The sequence below is a fragment of the Larimichthys crocea genome, chromosome XIII (assembly GCF_000972845.2).
Source record: "Larimichthys crocea isolate SSNF chromosome XIII, L_crocea_2.0, whole genome shotgun sequence".
In the NCBI taxonomy this organism is placed as follows: domain Eukaryota; kingdom Metazoa; phylum Chordata; class Actinopteri; family Sciaenidae; genus Larimichthys; species Larimichthys crocea.
In genome coordinates this window covers 4,010,966-4,024,457 of record NC_040023.1, presented here as the reverse complement: position 1 = coordinate 4,024,457, position 13,492 = coordinate 4,010,966, and the positions used below count along the sequence as shown (strand labels likewise).

The following is a 13,492-nucleotide window of genomic DNA, read 5'->3' as shown; positions in this document are numbered from 1 at the left end:
TCTTTCATGCACATTCACCATTAAAGGTCCGTGGAAAAATCAATTTTAGACTTCATCCTTGATGACTGAGAAGAAATATTTACCACAGGCAACATAACACCAGATTTCACTGCACTATGCACACATCGTCAGATTAAGCCGCCAGAAGGCCCTTGGGCAAAAAGGAGCTATTAGCCCCCATTAACTCCCTGTCCTCCTCTCACTGTTTAATGTGTGCATTCTCTTCTATGCTGGAATAATACATTTGCAACGTAGTAATTTGATTAAGCACATTTATTTATGAATATCCAACAAATAAACCCAAAACTGAGAGTAAGAAATGTCTTAAAGTTTAAGCTGAAGATCTGACTATTTTCCACATTAAAGCTGCTCTAATATGTGTTTATTAATTATGGAAAAATGACTAACCCACAGATAATTATCACCTGACTCAGCAGTTCTTTTCCGCTTTACAGGGCGTTTTACCATCTTTCAGCTAATTGTTTTGGTTTTATGGCCCATAAACTTACTGTTTTGGTTCAGTGTTACTGCTCTTATTTACCCTTTTTTTTCCAGTGAAAAAGCTCAGCTATACCCAAACCCACCTACACGTCACCAAAAGACGGACAAACAAAAAAAAACAAAAGCGATGACGTTTCCTGTTTGTTTATAATGGCGTGAGGTGAAGGGTTAGGATTGGGAGTGGGCAGTGGGTGTTGAGGTTTTATTGTGTGAAGCACTTTGTGTTACATGTTTTGTATGAAAAGTGCTATACAGATAAAGCTTGAATGATTGATTGAACTAGCTTGTGAACATACCCAACTTTTTCACTGCTACACAACCAAATACTTCGCCCAAGAGTTGGTGGACATGCAAAGTGAGAACAAATATTGGGCTTACATTTGGTTTACATTGGTCCTTTAAGGCCATTTTGTCACTTTGAAAATATTTTTGTAATTCTGTTACAGTTACATTGCACATCACTCTTTTAAGATGGACAAGAAACCTCTTATCACAATGTTGCCTGAACAATGAAAGACAGGAACTCATCATTGGGTTAATTGGTCACCTATCAAGCAGAGAAATTAAAGCTAATGAAAGAGTGGTTACTTGTCAACCTATTGAGTGCCTCCAGTTGCAATACCACTAAATACCAGGTAAATATGGAGTTGTACAGGTGTATTTGTTATGATTACATTACAATATCATCAAAAATGAGCAAGTCAGCAACTTTGCTAACAGCCAAACATAAAGCAGGTGTGACAACACAACTAGCCAGCTAATATTACTTACTAGTCCAACAGCAAGAAGCCCAGCTGCCTTTAAGTTCATCTTCAGTCTTTTCTATGACATTATCTCCATATGTCAAGCTCAGTTACATTGCCTGCTTGCCCAGCTCTGGTTCTGGCACGACATTGGCAATCAGCATTCGTCCCAGACCTGAAAACCTCCCGTTCTTCCTGGTGGTCCAAAATACCTGTGGTACAAACACTAACATTCCCATAGTGCTCTGAGCTCACAGTCTCGGCAGCTAACAAACTGAGCTAACATTAGCTAACAGCATCAGTTTACTTGAGACGAGTTGAGGTGGAGAACATCAGTGGGAAACCAGAAAACATTTTCTCCATAAAATATGATCCAGTTTCACCAGAATGAAAAAGACAGGTGACTTAAAGCGTTGGGTACATCTCGTGGGTGATCTGTATCCAGGGCACAAAATTAGATAACGCAGAAAAAGGGACACGGGACACAGAGCAGGACAGAAATGACTGTCACCATTCACCTGACCAAACCTGTTATGAAATGGTATAAAAGTTACACAATATTGCTTGTGTACTTTTGTAGTTGACTGTATAACCAAAATAACAATTTATACGCAATGTTGCGTAAGTCGCGAAATAGGCTGACGAGTAACCACTCTTTCGTTAGCTTTAATTTCTCCGCTTGATAGGTGACCAATAAATAATAAGCTCATTTCTGGCCCAATGATGAGTTCCTGTCTTTCATTGTTCAGGCAACATTGTGATAAGAGGTTCCTTGTCCATCTAAAAAGAGTGATGTGCAATGTAACTGTAACAGAGTTACAAAAATATATTCAAAGTGACAAAATGGCCTTAAAGGACCAATGTAAACCAAATGTAAGCCCAATATTTGTCCTTACTGCATTTCATTGCCTTGTATTTATACATGTGTAATGACAATAAATTTGAATCTAATCTAATCTAATCTAATAAGCAAAGTTAGTTTGCTTCCCCCCTTTAATCTTCCATGGACTCCAAGTCATGTGACATCCTCTCTTTTCATTGCTCTTGTTATTAATCTTGTGTTTTGCATGAAGCTCCATCCTTTGTTTCTCTCTCATGGTAATTTCCGACTTCAGCTTTTAGGGGGCAGGCTCTGACGTCAGCTCGCCCGCTGGACGCACACACACACACACACACACACACACACACACCAACACAGACACACTGACTGACTGGGTTCTGGCTATTAATATTCCCCTTATGAAACTACGAGCAGTCTGTATAGGCTATGTATTGTCTGCAGGACCGGGGAGGATAAACACAAAGCCAGAAGATCCCGCAACAGACGCTGCCGCACTTTCCCAAATTGAAATCCCCCGTCAGGAGAGAGAGAGAGAGAGAGAGAGAGAGAGACATAGGGAGAGAGGGAGGGAGATAGAGAGAGGGAGAGAAAGGGGAGTGGGGGGGTGACTGCAGAACATACAGGGTCTGGATGAATAACCATGGCAACAGCAGCAGCAGCAGGAGAAGCGGTGGTATAAACATTGCGATTTACTCAATAGAGGCTGGAAGCGAACCCTCTGCGGATATTACACTTCATCACTGCTAAGGTGAGGCTGTTTTATTCCAACATGTGACACGCTCCTTTTTTTTTTTTTAATGCTTTAACTGGGATGGTTGTTGCGTGCATGTGCATGTGCATGCGCGTGTATGTGTATGTGTGTATGTGTGTGTGTGTGCGTGCGTGGGGAACATGAGAGGGATTGGGAAGCTCGTTGTTATACATCACATCAGAGGAAGCTGCTACTGTAGACTGCAGGCTGGTCGGAGCGATGTCAGGCTGAAGGAGGATGGAAACAGAGAGTCTAATGGAGGATTTAGCTTCATTTCTATGTCATGTGTGTCATTTCTATATGGCAGCCAAAGTGTCTTTGTCTGACCTAGTGCATGTGTGGTTATTATAGACATGTGTCCTTTTGTAATTAGGCATAAGGACACCACAGTGATGAGTTAAAGGAAGCAAACAAGGAATATTCAAATCAAATCACACCTTCAAAATAAAGGTATTAATACAGATATCTTTAAGCACTCTCTTGCTATGAATTATCTAAATGATAAACAGTGTAATTCAGTTTAGATTGACAAACTAATCTGGCAGCTGTGCAGTTCTGTATCTGTATGGCGAGCGAGCATGTTTGTCAAAGCTGCTCCACAGTACAGTGTGTACTGTTCATTATCAGTTTTTCCACAGATGCCGTGGTCTGAAACAGTCCTACACGCTTGTCTGAAACGAACAAAGCAAAGATCCCACACTCCAAAATGAAACAATGCAGAGTTGTCACAGCGGGCACTGCGAAGGAGATAAGAATAGAAGTAAACACTGATGCAAGGTTAAATAGATTACAGTTAACGAGGCTGTTGGCACTGTAATGCAGCACGAGTTCAGGCCCTCATGTGACCGATGTAAACATTTCATTTGAGCAAGAGAACCACACAAGATCATGTTATCTGTGTGGTGTGTTATCCGTTAACTGGACCAAAGTAATTCAATCTAATGTCCATGTTCAGACTTTGTGACCAAGTAGTTAAAGACACACACACATACATGTACACATGGTGGTTCAAATACAAACAAATTGAGAGTTGTGAATACAAATGTGAACCAAAACTCTGCAAAGACTTGTGATGTTGTGCATGGAGGATTTTCCAGCTGCTGTATTTTTGCGGAAAAAATATGCAGATTTGATAGACAATCTCATTTTGACATATCGAGGATGCCAGTTACATCCTCTCAAAGTCACACTCCGACTCATATAACTTTAGAACATGAACCATTTAGTCTTCTTTAGTCTTTGAGGATTTGCCATTGTAATTTTCAACAGCAAAGAGCCTATGGCATCAGGCATCATGGAAGGTTTTTAGCAAATGCTAGATTATGTCATCACATGATTGCTGGCTTAGTGCTTTCCTTTAAAGGACACTCACATTACCAAAGTGCAGGTTGATTTTCCCCTAAAATCAAACACAGTTAAAAAGAAGTGTTGTTAAAGTAACTTTGATTTGACATTTCTTAATATTTTAAAATACATCACAGCATTTGCTTTATGTCCCATATTTATAAGCTTAAAGGAGGCACAGTTGGTCACTCACTGGCCCTTTGGTACACATCCTCATACTGACAATAGTCTCTTTTTCAGTTATTGTGTTCTGCAGAGGGAGTTGGATGTTAATGAATGGAATAATGCCTGATATTAATTTCCGGCCCTTTGAGCTGTGCACACATACAGCAGCTTCCAGTCATGGCACACAATGACCCTCTTTGTTACAATGACACCTTCCTACATAGCCTGCGAAATCTGCTCATTCCACATTAAGACACTATAAACATGTTGCCCCCTCATCCTCCCCAGATTGAGACTGGAGATGTCGGTCAACATTCCCAGCTGAGGAACAGCTCGAAGGGTGCGAGGGCAGCTTAAAGGCAGCCAGGGAGGGGGTTCAGTTTGTGCTAAAGGTGGAGGGAAAAAACTGGAACTGCAAGAAAGCCAGCGTGCATGTGTGTGGCTTACATTAAATAGTAATAAGACAGCAGATGGGTGTTTTGTAATGATCAGTGTTTAATGATTTGCAGCAAGGAGAAAAAAACAGGAACAGATCAGTTTGTGAAAGTGCACAGGCAGCAAATGATAAGCATTAGCTAGTGTACAGTTTGTGTGCTCTGAGAGCATTGTGCAGCTGTCAGAGCACAGCTTTTGAACAGGGATCATCATAATTTCCATTGAAACCACACGTTTGGTGTGTTTTCTATTTATCTTGATTGCTCGAAAGCTGATTGCTTAAAATAGAGTCCACTGAAATCTCTGTAACTTGGAAAGGAAGGAAGGGAACACAAAAAAGAAAGTCCGATTTGTAGAAACCAGGCTGTTATTTGAAGCACGTTCCTCTAAAAGAACATCACAACTAACTATAATTCTGAACTTCGACACACTCAACCCTTTGCTTTTTGATTGTTAGAGGAAACTTCCTAGAAAATTGTTATCAGTTTATTCACCAACATGGAGCTCTAAAGTATGTTTCAAAGCCCTGTAAAAGCTAACTGGGGAAATACTGAATCCTGGCTGAGGCAATCTAAAAATAAGACTACTGCCCGAAAAACTTTGAGATGCTGAATAACAATGAGCCTGCCTATATACCTTATTTTTTATTTCTCTGTCAACAAATCCACAGAAAAGAGAAAACCCAACAAAGAATTCATCTCACTATAAGTGTTGTCTGAGAAGCCTTTCATGGGCCTTTAAAAAAACCCAAAACATAACCTCACATTGTCCTTTTTTGTCTCATCATCATCATCATCATCATCGTTGTCATCATCATCATCGTCAAAGGAAACACAATGCATCCTACTTAAATGAATGACAGCTGTATCTTTCAAAGCTGTCGGTGTGGGTGTTTTGGTCGTTGCCTCGCTGATCTGATTAACTTATTGATGAATTTTCAGCACAGGCTGATAATCAGTGTATGAGGGTGTCTGTGTGCTCCCTCCATATACTGATTGTTTTGGAAGCAAACAAAGCATATTAAGTCTCTGGACTGCGAGCTTCCATTAAATCAAGCACACAGTGTCCATTCTTCAACGTATTGCTGGAGAAGTGAGTAGCTCCTTTTTTGAACCTCTGAGACGGCAGATAACAGATAACTAGGACGTTAGTTTGAATTAGGGAAGCAGCTCTTGAATCAACGCTGAAGAAATCACAAGCCGTCCATACTCCAGCGTCTCTCTGTCTTGCATCAAACAAACTATAATTGGCTCATGACATTATAGTGGCGGTCGTCATCGGTGGTCAACGTGACACACACACACACACACATACACAAGGCTTGTGTTGAGTGTGTGAATGAGACATGACATGCAGAGTCAGCAAGAGGAAGCACAACAGATTCTTGTCCCATTTGCAGCAGTGGATAACGTACTATGTTAGAGAAGGTTTGAGTGTTTCCCGTACCTCTTGCTTTCATTGTCACATGCGACACACAGTCACCTTTTTTTATTCACCTCTAGACTGCTGGTTTTGGAATGCAGAGGTTGAGGTTTTATATTGAAGATTTACTCTCTACACTTGGCAGGAGTCCTATAATAAATCTTATCAGCATAAGTGAGGTGGAGGAGAGTGTTTTCCCTGCCAACTGAAAAGACACTTTAGACCCACCCTGTTTGCAGTAATGAAATTCTGGTGTTGGGAGAGGACACCTGAAATACATTTCTTTGCTCATAGAAGTTACAATAAACCATAACTGACTCCTGGCTTCATCGGGACAAGTTTTACAAATCCCTAAAAATGTACTTGTGGTTAGAAAAACTAACATTGGAGGCATAAACAACTGACCCTTCCATAGATAGCAGTGGTATAATAAGAGTGGTAGTTTAGCCTTTCCAAAATCAAATACACAAGAGCAAAAGCAAGTTATGAATTTAACAGTGTTTATCTACTTTATCTACCAATTTACAACCTACAGGAGAACCCAAGCACTACTTCCAAAGCCATGGGGCTCATTGTGCTAACTGCTGTATTTCTGGTCTGGTATACACTAACTACTATCCAACCTTTTCCAAGGTAGCATTGAGTCTGCTAAAGGTTTTAGTCTTTATCCTAAAATCCCCCCTCTTTCAAGTTTAAAGTAAAGTTACATTAAAACAAGATAAGAGTCCATCATTAGACTAACTAGCTAAGAACAATTTGTCTTTTTGGCAAGAAGATGTAGCTTTAGCCTGTGTCACATATACACAATGTCATATTTAGCCGTCAAACACAATAAACACTCCTTTTACAGTAATCTTGTTTTAAACTGAGTCAGCTGAAACCATTAAAAAGACGTGTTCAAACAATGCAGCTCATGTTAGCTCAATTAGCTTGATTCAATCTGCGAGCATCAGCTGACATTTATTTACTACTATGAATTTAAATGATAAACCTGCTACTACAGAACTACTTTTTTTTTTAGATTATTTTTTTGGCCTTTTATGCCTTTATTGATATTACAGCTGAAGATAGACAGGAAGCAGAGAGAGGGGAAGTGACACGCAGTAAATTAGCCGTCCAATGCGGGATTCGAACCAGGGCCAGCTGCAGTGAGGACTATAGCCTCCACACACGGGGCGACTGCTTAACCCACTACAGAACTGCTTTTGTTATGTGTCATGCAACAGTGGTAGTAGATAGTAACAAATGGTGCTGGGCTTAGCAAACTGTAAGCGAGACGTGTCACTTTTTGTAGGCCATGGTTGGAAGAAGGTTGAATTCACGGGATATCTACAGGCTGGAATTAGCTGTAATTAGCAGGAACTTTTACATTTTAGTAGCGGCGAATTAACTTCTCACAATACCCCAGTGTCTGAGCTCTGGTGTAATAAAACCAGCCCGTCTCGATAAATCTTCACTGCTTAAAGAAAGCAGACTGAAACAGTATTATGCTGTTAAGCCAGCTAAGCTGAGGACCGGTTGTAATGTAGTTGCAAACAGCAATGATGCATTTCTGTTGTGACACTGTGTGTGTGTGTGTGTGTGTGTGTGTGTGTGTGTGTGTGCATCTTCGGCTCTCCGTGTCAGTTTTTACAACATTTACAGGAACACCAACCAAATACAGCACACATGCGAAGATTACGTTTCAAAGCATTTAGTGAGAGGTTATTTGATACGCTTCACTGTAAACACTGTCAGTGTTTCATCTCCTTTTGGTTGGTGGAGGCTCACATTTCTTTTCTTTTTTTTCTTTTTTTTACTGCGTTTCAGCTTCCTCAGCACTTTCTCTGAGCACTGTCCAAGTCCACAACTGTGTTTTCACATAATGGTTTTAGACATTGTGTATTTAAAGTAAAATAAGATGGTTCATGTTTGTTTGGAAGTACAGGAGAGACACTGAGGGTGTGAACTGAACTCCAGTGAACCTATGTTGATCACAAGTTTACAGGATACACACAGGCAGATGCAAAGAAATGAACATGCAGCAGTGTGTGTGTGTGTGTGTGTGTGTGTGTGTGTGTGTGTGTTCACCTCAACATCGCCTGTTGAGTTGAACTCACACTGTCTTTGCTAATTTGCAAGCTGAGCATGCAAATTTGCACATGTGGGACCATAGCCTAAGGAGACATTGCACCTTTAAATGGAAACATTAAGAAACATAATTTACTAATAAAGCTGTAATTTGAATGCGCAAAGAAGATAACATGTAATTGCCACTTTTGCTGTTGTTTTAAAATATCGAATTAAAGACCAAGAAAAGCAGCAGAATCACACAGTACATAGATCTAATTCTAGTAATTATAGGCTATAGGTACTAATAACAATGTACCAAATGGTTGACATTAACAGTAATTGAAGCTGAACTCAAATCAGCTCACAGCACAACTTATAACAAAGATTTTCCAGCTTCCAGTTGCACACATTAGTGCCTTTACTGTCCGATCACTGTTCTGTACTGTTGATGGTGATAACTATATTCAGATCAAGATGCCTGTCTTGGGTCTGTTCTCCACGCTGGACTGTATGAGTCATATAACCACGTCAAACAGAAGAAATAACAGTGTGAGCTGGTTTTATAAATGTCATCATTTCATCTCATCTCTCACTGTGGATTGTGGCTTGCTTTTGCTTATTTGTCTAATGTGTCATATTTACTTGGTGCGTTCTCTTTTGACAGGTGATGAGTGGGATTATATCATGTCTGAAGTACAGGGAACACTGGAGTTTTCTGTAGAGTTGCACAAGTTTCACAATGTGGATCTCTTCCAAAGGGGGTAAGCAATTTTGTCTGTAGAAATCACATTTCCGGAGTCATGATATTAGTTTATATTAACTGCCTTCACAAGTGGCAAGCTCAGCAGACTCACAGAAGATATTCATGTGGAACGCTGACAAAGGATCCACACGATTTAATATCAAATGTAGCTGCAGTTTATACAGAATTCAAAACTTCAATTTGTAAAACACACATACCATAATGGTTTCAAATTGAAATGACTGTACTTGCATCAAATGAGAAATCAGAGAGTGAGTTTTGCTCCCTCAGCTACAACATGACTGGAAGGCACCACAAAATGAGTTCTTGTTTTCAGCACTTTAATATGAGTGCAACGAGATATCCCTGCATTTCTGGTAATCTTTGCTAATTGACCGAGTACTTGCAAGTTAAAGATGAATTGCTTTGACTATAATATGCGATACATCCAAACTGATTAAAACAGTTGTGTTGTGTATGGTATGTGCACTGCGATATGAAAATGTAGAAAAAGGATGGGTGAATATTAATGAAGATATGACTCATCCTGGAATGCTGAAGGTAATTTATGAGGGAAATATACGTGATGTACCTCTCCACCTGTTTCCTTTCTACTGGACAAAGATTACACTGAAAAACTGTCTCAATGCCTCTGAAAAAAGGGAATGAAAAATGTCTTGAACAGCTTTCACCTGAGCTGGATGTTGACAGGCGTGTTTGAGAAGACCAAAGAAACAAAAACCAAACATGGTGGTTTATAATTCATCATTGGGTGGACGTGCCACCAACTTTCAGAACATCAACAACAGAGTAACTTGCTACATATTTGGTTAAAATTGAGTTAAGACCAGAATTTCTGACATCATTGTGTAAAATTTGCAATAACTACAAAACTGTGAAGACCAACACAGAGAGCTAGCCAACATGACAGGAAAAGCAAAGCCTTTAAGACATGGTTAGCATTAGCTAAAGCTGAACCTCAATGTTCCTTCTGATATTTGAAAAATATTTATTTGAATAAACTCAGATCTTGATAATTCCTTTTTTTTTTTAATGTAATCTAACAGTATATATAAACTATAAACTTTGGATAATCAGGAGAATACATTTATTTATGAAACAAACTAGGTGGTTTAATGAAAGAAAGAAAGAAAGAAAGAAAGAAAGAAAGAAAGAAAGCTAAAGGATATTGGCTTTTATCTTTTGTTTGTGTTGAAAGGCAAAGGAGTGCAGCATCTGTATTTTTCTATTTTATGTAGGTTATTTTCGGGGTGTAATAATCAGCCCCAAAATGGGGGCAATACTACTTTTTTTCTTCGTTTGTAGGGCAGTACTGACCTACAAAACACAATACACAAACATAACAACACAAATAGAAATAGAAATATAATGGGCTGAACCAATTCTATAACATGTCCAGTGATGTGTCTGCGGGAAGATTAAAAACCTTTCATCTGGTCGGCCTCTGGCTCACTGAAACACCAGCTTTATCAAAAATAATTTTCCCTCTCTAAATGGGATGGGCTAAAGCTTTATCATGGTAATCCCTTCAGCTGAGTGCACTAATATGTGTGTTTTTACTGGTTGCAACGACGCTTCTGAAAGCAGTAGAGCTCTGACTTGAACACTGAAGAGAACTGGATCCTAATGTACAGATGAAGCACTGTGGAATAGGAATAGTTAATAGTTAAGCATCTCACCATACAGCAATGCAATTTGCTGAAATCAATATAGATCCTCGTACCAGACTGGGTGACCACACTTTGAAAGGACCAGTTGTACACTGATTGCATTAAAAATACAGATTACATCAGCATTTGATTTGTAAAGAAGGCGATACACGTGAGACTTTTAGTATTCACTATGCCTTAAATTGCTTCTGAGACTCAAAGTAAGGACCCAGCTGCATTTTCTTAATGTCATTTATGCTTATTGTGCAAACAAAATATAAATTACTGATAAGTTTCATTGTCCTCCAGCATATATATGCCAATAAATAGTTTAGATGTTATCCCTTTACACCTAATACAGTAGTTCAAGTAAATAATAATGTAGTTTATTCAGATTTAATATTGAGCACACAAGGAAGGTAGTGTGTCTGTTTGTGACAAGTTACAGCCCACTGAGTTAACCTTATCTCATTCCATTAACATCCCTTATTTATTAATCGACCTTCAAAACCTTTTCCATGCTCTTCCCAGTCAAGCCTCCATCTTTAGGTGCGCTAAAGCTACAACATTGATGTGATGACAGTGTTCACAGCCACGCGCTGGTCTCTCAGATTGCCAATGTGTCCCCGGAGAGCTGAGATGTGCTTTTACACAAAGCTGCGTTGACTTGAACTGTCAAAGTGACCTTCTCGCAGTGACATGTTTGCCATTGCTGCGTATAGTCTGCAATATGATGTAAATAAACCTTGATTAAGTCAGTAGGACTGTTCTATTCTGTTTTCGTTCTTATGAATCCAATTACTTTTCAAGCTGTAATAATCTAATATCCACCCTGGGATCAATACATTTTCCATTTACTTCAATGTTTGCCAGAACTGTAGTATTCTAGGACCAGTGCTCCTCTGACACCATGTACAGTACAGTATACTTTACAGCCTTTGAATAGAGGTGCATGTCTATTTCATTATTAATAACTGTTTGCCCATTATCCTTTAATAATTTAGCAACGTTTGTACGAGTCATTGTCTGATTTTGTTTAACGTGACATTGTTGAACTTCTCATCCATGTCACGAGGAGCGCTCCTGAAACTTAATAGCTGCACTTGTTAGGATCTTTTTACATAAAAACTGTCTTGTCAGTGCTAAAAACAGAGCAGCATGTTTTCCATCTAGGCATATTGCCACAACAGTCGGTTGAAAATTAGGTCACGCTAAGGTCAGACAAAAAGGCTACAGCCACAAATGTGATCTAGGTGTGACTTTTATGTTTGTGTCCTGTCCCTCAGGTTCTACCAGGTACGAGCAGGGTTGAAGGTCTCACCTCGAGTGCCCCACAGGTTGATAGTGACAACACAAGACAATACAGGTAAGAGGTGAAGTCATATTTACATCATCATCACACACACACTGGTTTTGACATTGGTTTCACAACGCTATGCTCATTCTCAGTCAGTCTGCACTTAAGCTCCCAATTTTCTACATTGGTTCTCGGGAATCGTAATCTGTTTTTGCACTTTTTCTGGATGAACCTCCAGCACGTGTGGAGAGATGAGGATTTTAGGTTTTACAGGCCGGAACTCATATTCACTCATAGATTATGAAATAAAAAGGACCTCTGGGCACACACATATCACAGATATAAAAGGCTCTTACCACACCAACACGTTTTTGTAGATGCTTTGTGTGCCTCTGTGGCCTTTTATGGTCTCTTTTCATAATTCAGCATCTCTTTCGGTCGTTTCATGTCTCTGTGTGGCCTTTTTTGTGTATCCTTGAAGTTGCCTCACATCGCTTTGTGGTAGTCTGAGTTGAGTTTCCAGCAAGAAATGTTAACTGTAACTTCAAACTGCTACTCCATTAAGTAATCCACCCGTGTATATGCAAGATAACTTGCTGTTTCAACAGAAAAATGTGTCAGCGATGATGTACTGTCAACACACAACTACAGCAGTTTACATATATTTACATTTATATCAACTGACTGGCCAACATTTGAATAATAATCGAATGTCATCATGGGCCAAGATCCTGACAAATTATGATAATGGCTTGATCCTATAATTTAGATCATGTTTGAACAGGTTGCATTTCATCCACTGTGGTCCAAGTCCAAAGGGGACAGAGTGTGAGAAAATCTGACTTGACACAGGGAACTGAATTACATACTCTGTGTTGTTCATGCTTGTCTTTGAAGTCAGTGTGAAAACAGTAATCTTTCAGTGTTCTGTGTTATTCTGTGCATTTCCTGGAACTAGTGAGTCTACAGCCTCGTCCTCACAGATTCATTCCTTTCACGTCTTGGCTGTATTTCTGACATCAGTGGATTAAAAAAAAAAAAAGCTTCAATTAGAGACATGACTAAGGTTTTTTTTAGAATAAAACAATCCACAGATGCCAGAAGAAAACAACCATATACTGTATTTTGACATCTGTTTATTGAATTGAGGCAGTTTTTCCCCAGTATGCACTGGGATCTTTCATTTTAGCACTGGAGAAAAGCCAGAGAATTAAAATAACCAAAAGGAGTTTTTAACAAGTAGCCGTGCGCAGTTCGTAATTCTACTGGTGTGTTCCTGCCACTGAGTTCTGCATCAGAGAATGAGAGTGGTGTCTGGAAATTTTATGGCTCTTCCCTTGTCTCAGTGATTTAGGACATTTGGCTGTCTTTGGGTTAAAAACTGACTCACTCAGTCTGCAGAAAATCTTTCTAACATCCTCTAAAACCAAACAAGTGACAAGATGATTTAACGTGTTTAGAATGCAATCAGTTTCAGTTCTCTCCAAGCTATTACCATATTCTTGTCGAATATTCGGTGCTCTTCCTTT

The 13,492-nt window shown here is 39.4% G+C and overlaps 2 protein-coding genes across 3 annotated transcripts in view; one reads left to right on the top strand and one right to left on the bottom strand.

Moving 5' to 3' along the window:
• Positions 1-13,492, bottom strand: part of col9a1c (collagen, type IX, alpha 1c) — a 45,220-nt gene that overhangs the window by 27,629 nt on the left and 4,099 nt on the right. The window lies entirely within an intron of this gene.
• fam135b (family with sequence similarity 135 member B) overlaps positions 2,425-13,492 on the top strand; it is a 36,876-nt gene continuing 25,808 nt past the window's right edge. The window contains exons 1-3 of the mRNA XM_010739127.3: positions 2,425-2,833; positions 8,919-9,015; positions 11,953-12,032. Of these exons, the coding sequence (XP_010737429.3) occupies positions 8,939-9,015; positions 11,953-12,032 (157 nt within the window). The 5' untranslated portion in view covers positions 2,425-2,833; positions 8,919-8,938. The remainder of the gene's footprint in view (positions 2,834-8,918; positions 9,016-11,952; positions 12,033-13,492) is intronic.